Source organism: Gossypium arboreum, chromosome 11, assembly GCF_025698485.1.
Source record: "Gossypium arboreum isolate Shixiya-1 chromosome 11, ASM2569848v2, whole genome shotgun sequence".
Classification (NCBI taxonomy): Eukaryota; Viridiplantae; Streptophyta; class Magnoliopsida; order Malvales; family Malvaceae; genus Gossypium; species Gossypium arboreum.
The window spans coordinates 103,741,617-103,752,388 of NC_069080.1; the positions used below are offsets into that span (position 1 = coordinate 103,741,617).

A 10,772-nucleotide genomic window follows, 5' to 3' on the forward strand; every position below is an offset into this window, starting at 1 on the left:
TCAAAATTTGCAAAACTATCCTCAAATTCTCAGCATGCTCTGTCTCATCTTTTGAATAAATTAAAATATCATCTATAAACACCACAACAAATTTGTCCAAGTATGGCGGAAATATGCGATTCATTAAATCCATAAACACAGCAGGAGCATTTGTCAACCCGAATAGCATAACTAAAAATTCATAATGACCGTACCTTGTTCTAAAAGCAGTTTTAGGCACATCCGACTCTTTTACTCGCAGCTGGTAATACCTAGATCTCAAGTTAATCTTTGAAAACCATGTCGGTCCTTTTAGCTGATCAAACAAATCATCAATCCTTGGCAACGGATACTTGTTTTTGATTGTCACCTTGTTTAACTGCCGATAGTCAACACACAATCTCATAGAACCATCCTTCCTTTTCACAAATAACACGGGAGCACCCCAAGGTGAAAAACTCGGTCTCACAAAGCCTTTATCAGTCAACTCTTGCAACTGTGACTTTAATTCTTTCAACTCTGCTGGTGCCATTCTATATGGAGCAATTGAGATTGGAGCTGTTCCCGGTATCAAATCAATACCAAATTCTACTTCCCTGACTAGAGGCAAACTCGGCAATTCTTCTGGAAATACGTCCACAAATTCACACACAACCGGCACTGATTCAACTTTCTTTTCAACTTCTTTTGTATTAATTACATAAGCCAAATAAGCTTCATAACCCTTTCTCAAATATCTCTGAGCCGACATCGAAGAAATCATACTAGATAATGCCTCTGATTTGTCTGGTTCAACCTGCAGAATTTCACCACTTTCACACTTTAATTCTATAACCTTTTCTTTGCAATTTATTATAGCATCATGCAATGTCAACCAATCCATTACCAAAATAACATCAAATTCATCAAACAACAACAACATCAAGTCGGCCGGAAAGTAATGACCCCGAATCATTAAAGGGCATTTCTTGCATACTTTATCAACTATCACATATTTGCCTAACGGATTCGACACTCTAATCATAAATTATGTGTTCTCAACAGGTATATGCATACTAGACACCAGTTTCATGTATACATATGAATGAGTAGAACTGGGATCAATCAAAACAATAACATTAACATCATAAAGAGAAAATATACCAGTAATCACATCGGGTGATGAAGCATCTTCACGTGCCTTTATAGCATAAGTTCTAGCTGGAGCCCTTGCTTCAGATTTAGCTGCTGAATCTCTAGCTACATTTTTGCTGCTTGCTTTATTTCCACTTTTCTCGAATATATTCCCTCGAGTCCGCACCACTAGCTTTTACATTCTCAATTTTTCTTTCTCACTCTCTCTCAAGCGCCTCTAATAAAATGATCCGGAGAACCACACCGAAAACATTCATTCGCTCTACATAGGCCAAAATGATTTACGCCACACACCGCACTCGGGCTTAACAAATCTCGTATTTCCCACTAGCCGCAGTAGTCCGAGATTTAGGACCCATATTTTGCTTATTAGAATTTCCATATGATTGTCCAAATTAAATCGTGAACGAGGATTCATATTTTAGATTTTCGGATTGTTTGTGAGAATGAACTGCTCGTCGGTCTTTTCTTCCAATTTCTAGTCTCAGCCTCTACCTTTTTCTTCTCTTTAAGTAGTTCTTCAGCCTTACAAGCTTGATCAACCAGTACTACCATTTCTTTTAATTCAAGAATCCCAACAAATACTTTGATGTCTTCATTGAGTCCTTCTTCAAATTGTTTGCACATTTTAGCTTCTGTAGGAATATATTCTCTAGCATACTTACTCAACCTGACAAACTCCCTTTCGTATTCAGTAACTGTCATGTTCGCCTGCTTTAATTCAAGAAACTCTTTACGCTTTTGATGAATAAATCTTTCACTGATATATTTCTTCCGAAATTCTTCTTGAAAGAATTCCCAAGTTACTTTCTCTTTCGGTACTACTGAAGTTAATGTCTTCCACCAATGATAAGCTGAATCCCTCAATAATGATATAGCACATTTCAAGCATTCCTCAGGTGTACAAGACAATTCATCAAATACTCGAATAGAATTCTCGAGCCAAAACTCTACTTTCTCGGTATCATCATCAATATTTGCCCTGAATTCTTCGGCCCCTTGTTTACAAATTCTGTCAACTGGAGTTCTGTGAAATTTCATTAGATTTACATCTTGTGGCATCGGAGGTATAGGTTGAAGAATCGAGAGAGGTGGGGGAGGTTGTGCATTCGGGTTCGTACGAACGAACTTAGTATACCAGGCACTCATCATCTGGAGAAAGGCTTCCCGAGCCCCTTCTCCTCCTCCTTGACCAATAGTAGGCGGTGGATTTTCAGTTGGCACCGCCCCTTCAGCCGGAGCTGGTGCATTACTCTCTACATCATCAGCCGCAACTGGATCGGGATCCATTTACTATATAAAAAAATCATTTAAAAGGTCAGAAGTCGTCACACTATCACAATATATATATGGCATGCATAGCAAAACCCGTACATACAACACATTAGTCCGAGAACCTACTAAACCTGCTCTGATACCACCAAATGTAACGCCCCGTACCCGAGACTGTCACCGGCTTCGAACACGAGGTGTAAACAGACTTAATTCATTACTTAAAAAGCTCAAACAATTTATTTTAAAAATTTCCAGTCAAGCTAGCAATCTTCATCACAGTCGCTTAAAAATTTATATATCAATTTTTGAAACTCGAAATCCAATTCTGTAAATTTTCCCTAAAACAAGACTCATATATATATTTACTTATTTTTTTCCAGAATTTTTTGTCAAGCCAATTAGTATAGTTTATTAGTTAAAGTCTCCCCTGTTTTAGGGTTTGACTGCTCTGACCTCTATATATTACGACTCAGATATCTCTCTTTACAAAATTTCAATAACTATGAAGTTTGTTTCTCTTAAAACTAGACTTAATAAGGAATCTTTACATATAAAGCATGACTTACAATTATTTTTATACAATTTATGATGAATTTTTAAAGTCAGAACAGGGGATCTAGAAATCGCTCTGGACTTGTTTCACAAAAATTAAAATATCTCATAAAATATAATTTATATACATGTTTTGTTCAATACATATGAAAATAGACTCATTAAGATTCAATTTAATAACTTAATCATCATATAATTCCATTTCTACTATTTTTAGTGATTTTTCAAATTTACATCACTGCTGCTGTCATATTCTGTTTTATGGCAAATTTCACTTTACTAAGGATTTTCATGGACTAAATAGCATTTTAAACATACATAACATCAAATATGACTTAGATTGGCCATTCCAATGGCTAATCATTTACAAACCCTTTTCTTACCAAACCATAGCCATATCATAAGATCAATTACACAAAGTGAGTGTTTTGCATTACATGCCACATTCAAAATACACAAGCCATTTTACCAATTTAAGCCTTCGGATAGTGTGAACGAGTCTTTGACCTATCCCGATTCTCAAGTCGGCTTGTCAAAACTACAATGAAAGAAAAGGAGGGAGTAAGCACAAATGCTTAGTAAGTTCACATGCAAATAGCAAGTAACATAATCACACAATCTCACATAAAACATCATTTGCATAAACAACACCAAGACATTCATGTTTCATTTACATTTAATATCTTTCTACGATTTCACCATACCAAGTTTTCAACCCGAGGGTTGAAGCACATACCGCAAATTTTCTCATTTACCACACTTACCAACATGTCACCTTCGTTTTAGGCCTTCTTCTTATTCACGTAAGATTCACCCGTTGAACACATCGGAATATAATTCGAATACACGGATTTCATGAACGTAAGTGTCATACCCGCAACTAGACAAATCAATAGCCTGCGGAACTTATGTAGTCAAGCTACCATGTAACCCGCCCATAAGTGAACTCGGACTCAACTCAACGAGCTCGGGCGTTCGCATCCATAAGTGAACTCGGACTCAACTCAACGAGCTCGGATGCCTAGTTACATCTCACGAACTCGGACTCAACTCAACGAGTTCGAAACTCAACCATCCTAGTGACATGTCACTTGTATTCTAATCTATTCCCAAGGTTCAAACGGCCATTTTCCTCGATCACACATCTTTGCCGTCTTCCACAGAATATCGAAATCGATACTTCGGTAATAGTTCATACTCATCAAGTAATTCACATAATTACATATTATTCAACAATAACCACAAAGCATAATATTTCATGATAATAATCAACATCATATCATACAAACAACATTAAATTGCTTAAAATGAAAATTATGTTACTACATTTAGACATGAACTTACCTCGGTACAAAATTATTAGCAATCGAGCCTATTCTTCGTAAACTTTATTTTTCCCTCGATCGCGACTTGAATCTCGTTTCTCTTAATCTATAATGCCAAATTAATCTTATTTAATACACACATTCATCAAAATAGCATTTAATACGAAATTTGGCAAAATTACATTTTTGCCCCTAAACTTTTGCATAATTACACTTTTGCCCCTAGGCTCGGGAATTAAACTTCATCCCTTATTCTTATGTTTTATGACATGCTGATCATTTTGCCCTTCTATGGCAACATCAAATTCACACTGTAACATGTACTTATGACTATTAGGTATTTTTACTAATTAAGCCCTTTTACTCGTTTTCGCTTAAAACCGAGTAGTACAAGTTGTCTAACATAATTTAAAACCTCATATTCTATCATAAAACACCAAAATACACAAATTACACCAATGGGTATTTTACCAAATATGAACCCTAGGTTGAATTATTGCTAGCATAAGCTTAATTGAGTTACCGGGATTCCAAAAACGTAAAGAACATTAAAAACGGGGCTTGGAATCACTTGCTATAGAGCTTGAAAGGTTGAAACAAACCCTAACCATGGCGAACCCTTGAAATTTTGGCCTAATGGAGAAGATGGACAAAAATTGGCTTTTAATTTTGTTTTTAATTCATTTTAATAACTAAATGACCAAAATGCCCTTACTACTAAACTTTCCAAAAATTCCTTCCATGTCCAATTTTTGTCCATAGACCTAGAAATTGGTCAAATTGCTATTTAAGACCTCCTCATTAATATTCCAAAAAAATTTCATACTAAAAACTCCTAGAATGCAAGTTTTGCAAATTATTCGATTTAGTCCCTAATTTCAATTTAAGCACTTTAGGCATAGGATTTCATCACGAAATTTTCACACAATCATGAAATCATATCATAAACATCAAAATAATTATAAAATAATTATTTCTATCTCAGATTTGTGGTCACGAAACAACTATTCCGATTAGGCCCTAATTCGAGATATTACATTGAATGCATGTAGGGGGGCCAGTGCGGGCAGATTTGTTGGTTGTGCTTAGTTACTTTTAGCTTGGTTCTACAGTTACTTCTAATTGATAGATAGGGTGGTTTGTCAGGTCTTCTTCGAGGATTACTCCCCGTTGAAGGACATAACAGCTTCAACTAGAAAAGTTGATGTTCCTGAAAAAAATTGGATAGCGCTACTTGTAATCTGCGAACAAAGGACGAGAGTGGAGGCTCCATGGATGATTCTGGTGAGATTCTTTACCGATGCGGCGCTTTGATTGGGTCCTTCATTGGGAATTTGGGGTGCCATTGGTTATGCCCCTTTACTTGTGCTGAGGCAGCATGGATTGAGATAGTTCATACCGGCAACTTACGGTTTGGTTCAGAGTGAGTTCATGTATAGAGGAACTGACTACAAGAGGAAGGTCAGTGAGAGCTCTAGTGCTTGGAACAAGACTTGTCGATTAAAAGGAGTAGTTATTAGCCCTGCTACGACTCCGGAGTACGTCGAGTGGAGAGGTAGAAGGATTAATGATAACATCCATAAGCCAAGCATGGAAGGAGCTCGACCGATAGAGGAATATTTGCAAGTGACGCCCTCAGAGTTAGAAATTATGAAGCAAGAGTTTGAGAGAAAGAGCTTGGAGTTCGAGAAAAGGATAGCAAAGCTCGAAGAAGAGAAGATGTACTTGAACCTAGACGTCGAAGTTCAAAAGATGGAGATCGAGAAAAAGAGGAAAGAAAAAAGGAAGATCTAGGAGGACCGAGACGATTTAAAAGAACACTACAAAAGGGCACAAGTAGCTTTGAAGAGAGTAGGACTAGGAGGGTTTTCAGATCAGGGGCAGAAAGAGGTCTAAGAGGAAAAAGCTAAAGCCGAATATTGGGAGAAGAAGTTCCAAGAGATACAATCGCGGAATTTGACCTTAGAAAAAGAAAATCAAGGTTTAAAGACTCAAGTAACTGAACTCGGACGATCCCTTCATCTGCATCGAAGTCGTGATTCTACGGTTGAGGTAAAGAAATTAAAAGGCAAAGTTGAGGAGTTGGAATCAGCATTGCAAGATAGTAAGCTCCTAATCGAGCAGCTTGGGGTACGATAAGATTATTTGAAGGAAGAGCTTCATCAGTCTAGAGGACAGGTCAGAGAAAGGGATCACGTCATTGGAGAAGCTATAGCCCAGATTTGAGAGGTCGCTGAACACGTGCAAGACTTGGCAATACGAGCTGATGTATTAAGTTTGATGTATGAGTCATTGTAGGATATAGGACGAGAGTTAGCCCTTTTATTAGATAGAGTTAAAACTTTGGTCATTAGGGCCAAAGTGTATTTGTAATCCTCTTATATGTAAAGATATTCTTTTTCTAAATAAAGTTTTCTAAATGAGATTGAATCAGAATCGATGTCCTTTTGGCATTCATGCATTTACATCTCATAGCATTTCATCGCATCATTTGCATTCAAAGTTATAGAAAAACCCTAATTAGTTAAAATTACCACAGAAGTAGAAAAGAAAATCTAGAAACCACACATCAGTACAGAAGTCGTGCAAAATCTAGGAATATGGATCAAATGTTTGAACAGCTACAAAAGGACATGCAGGACCAATTGCAAGAGCAATTGGCCAAGATGCAAAATGACATGATGGAGCAAATGCTAAAGGCTCAAAGGAATATGATGACTGAGATGGCTCAGTTACTAAGGGCAGCTAATAAAGGAAAAGCCCCTATGGCAATTACTGGTGAGGAGGAAGAGGATCATCCTCCAGGCTTTACTCCACCCCACGGGCCTACAGAAATCGAGGCACTTCCTAGAAGGCCGTCTGTCACTATAAGGCCTCCACATGGATCGGTTGATACTGGGATCCACATGAATAACCCAATTGGTTCGGGATTCAATTTGGGTAACAACTCTGCCAATCCTCTTGTTCCTGACTTAGACGTGGCTGAAAAGGAAGATTTGAGAGCCGAAGCTGCAAAATAGTTGGAGGAACGTTGTAGATGGTTGGAGGAGAAATATAAGGCTCTAGAGAGTGCTGATGGGCATCATGGAGTTGATGCTAAAGACTTGAGTTTGGTCCCAGACTTGGTGCTTCCCCATAAATTCAAAATGCCGGAGTTTGAAAAGTACAACGGGACTACTTGCCTAGAGGCCCACATTACGATGTTCTATAAGAGGATGACCGGATATGTGAACAATGATCAACTGTTAATTCATTGTTTCCAAGATAGCTTAGTGGAAGTAGCAGCCAGGTGGTATAATCAGTTGAGCCGAGCCAGAATAAATTCATGGAGGGATCTTGCACAAGCCTTCATGCAACAGTACAGTCATGTGACTAACATGACACCGAATAGGATCACGCTGCAAAACATAGAGAAAAAGCCTAATGAGAATTTTAGGCAATATGCTCAAATATGGAGAGAGGTTGTCATGCAAGTTCAGCTACCATTGTTGGAGAAGGAGATCACCATGTTGTTCAACAACACTCTGAAGGCTCCATTCATTACTCACATGATTGGAAGCACTACCAAAAGTTTTGCGGACATAGTCATGGCGGGAGAGATGATTGAGAACGCCATAAGGGGTGGGAAAATTGAGGGGGAAGCGGCCAAAAGATCAAACCTGAGGAGAAAAGACAATGAGGTGAACAACACAAGTAGCTTCAACTCGAAGGCAGTCACAGTTGGTCAACCCAAAGTAGCTGCGGTTGGGCAACAGGGTTCTCAAAGGCAGGAATCGGGCACGAGGCACGAGAGGATGCAATTCACACCTATCCTTGTGACGTATCGTGAGCTTTATCAAAGTTTATACGATGCACATGCTATTGCTCCTTTCCACTTGAAACCATTACAGCCTCCATATCCTAAATGGTATGATGCAAACGCCAGATGCGAGTACCACGCTGGAATATTGTGGCACTCAATTGAAAATTGTATCGGATTCAAGAAGGCCGTGGAGAGGTTGATCAAGATGGGGGTTGTGAAATTTGATAGTACCCCAAATACTGAAAACCCTTTGCGAAATCATGACAATCAAGGAGTGAATGCCATTGGCGAAGCTAGTGAGAGAAGGATAAAGGAAAATGTTGCTGAGGTGAGGATGCCTATGAAGGTGATTTAGGAGAAGATGATGAAGAGAGGGATGACAACCTCTAGGAGAGAAATAGAAAAAATGGGGAACTATTGTGAGTTCCATGAGGCCTAAAATTGTGAAGAATTTAGAGCCTAGGTGCAAGGCTTTATAGATAATAAAGAGCTACAAATTTTTTAAGGTAGCTCTTATAAAAGAGAAATAAGTGTGCTGAAAGATGAACAAAAAGGAACCAGCCGGCCAAGGATTATTATCTCCCTGCCAGGGAATAACGAAGTGGAGACACCAGCAGTGCCCAAGGTCATTATTCATAAGCCTACTCCTTTCCCTTACAAGGATAGCAAGAGAGTACCATAGAGTTATGACTGTAGTATGACAGTGCCGGAGAAAGAAAATATAGCCAGTGCATCTAAAGACGTGCAGGTTGAAGGTTCCCACACGCGGAGTGGGAAGCGTTATGATACGGGGGGTCAGAGTGGAGCCCACAAAAATGAAAGGTGTAGAGGTTGAGAAGGAGAAAGAGACAGAAGTACCCATCAATGAGCCAATAAAGGAGGAGGAGGCTAAGGAATTTCTAAAGTTCCTTAAGCATAGTGTGTATAGCGTGGTTGAGCAGTTGTGTAAGTAGTCGGCTCGCATATCAGTACTGGCTCTACTTTTGAGTTCTGAGGCACATAGGGAGGCATTGATGAAGGTGCTTAATGGAACATATGTCACCCATGACATATCCATTAATAAGCTGGACCGATTGGTGAACAACATTAGCGCAGATAATTTTATCTACTTTAATGATGATGAAATCCCACCGGGGGGCATAGGGTCAACTAAGGCCTTGCACATTACCACTCGATGCAAGGGGTACACATTCTCAAGAGTGCTCGTTGATAATGGATCGGCTTTGAATGTTCTACCGTTGTCTACTTTAAATAGATTACCCATTAACGATTCTCACATGAAGACATGTCAAAATGTGGTAAGAGCCTTCGACAGTACAGAAAGGAAGGTGATGGGAAGAATTGACATTCCCTTGGAAATTGGGCCAAAATGTATGAAGTAGACTTTTTGGTAATGGATATCAAGCCTTCCTACAATTGCTTATTAGGCAGGCCATGGATACACTCAGCGGGGGCAGTGCCCTCGTCGTTACACCAGAAATTGAAATTAGTGACCGATGGACGGTTAATAACCATCAATGTGGAGGAGGACATTATAGCCGCAGTCACTAGCAAGGCCCCTTATGTCGAGAGGAACGAAGAGTCTATTGAGTGCTCCTTCCGCTCTTTAGAATTTGTGAATGTGACTTTCATTTCGGGAGGAGCGAGCTACCGGTGCCAAGAATAGCAAGAGCTACGAGGATGGCTCTACAAATGATGGTGGGAAAGGGAGCCTTACCAGGAAAAGGATTAGGGAAATACCTACAATAAGAGACTCAAATCCCAAAACTTAAAAAGAAGAGAGATCGCTTTGGTCTAGGTTTTAAACCAGATTATAAGCAAAGGAGGAAGGAAATTGAGAAGCGTCAAGAGGGAAGAAGTGCACGCCTTAATAGAAGAGAAGTGGAGTGGGAGCCAATGACATTCCTTCCAATATCCAAACCTTCATATCGAGAGGGTTACTCATAGAAGGAAGTCATTAGGTTAATTCCATACAAGACGAAGGATCGAAGCAAAGAAACCTTGAAAGCATTCACCCTTACGAATCGGGAAGCTCTCTGAACAATTGGACTACGGAGGAACTTCCTGTAGTCTTTAGGAATTCTTCAGAGTAATTCTCGAAACATTCTTATTACTCTAGAGCCTAGGAGTAATAGAATTACATTTGTGAAATAGGCTTATGATCATCTATTATCTTTTTAATAAAACATAACTTATCAATTCAACGAGTATTGTTTCATTTTTATCAACCAATATTCCGTTAAAATTTTGACAATTCTTATTCTTTCATTCATAGCACATAAATAATCATTCTTAAATTCATTCATTATTTGTATATTCTTTATACTTCACAGATTTCTAGATATCAATGACATGAGCACTGATATTACAAATCCTGATTTCTCTCGTGAGCAAGACATGTGTTTAGAGGAATCTCAAGATTTTGAAGATGTCCAGGACTGTAATGTGTCTTTAGATCTTTTGAGGATGGTAAAACAGGAAGAGAAACAAATCATGCCCCATGAGAAAGAGGCAGAAGAGAATGTAGCCCTAGAGGAAGGGAAGGAGGTGAAAATTGGCACACATATTGCCAAAGACACAAGGCAAGGGCTGATTGAGTTGCTACGTGAGTTCAAAGATATCTTTGCATGGTCCTATCAAGACATGCCAGGGTTAAATACCGATATTGTGGTGCATCGTCTCCCAATAATACAGGATTGTAAGCC

At 38.9% G+C, this 10,772-nt stretch overlaps 1 protein-coding gene across 1 annotated transcript; it reads left to right on the forward strand.

The window, feature by feature from the left end:
* Positions 1-7,411: 7,411 nt before the first annotated feature.
* On the forward strand, positions 7,412-8,422 carry LOC128283923 (uncharacterized). The gene has a single exon (XM_053021334.1). It carries the CDS (start codon positions 7,412-7,414, stop codon positions 8,420-8,422), a length of 1,011 nt encoding a protein of 336 aa, XP_052877294.1.
* The last annotated feature ends 2,350 nt before the right edge of the window (positions 8,423-10,772 follow it).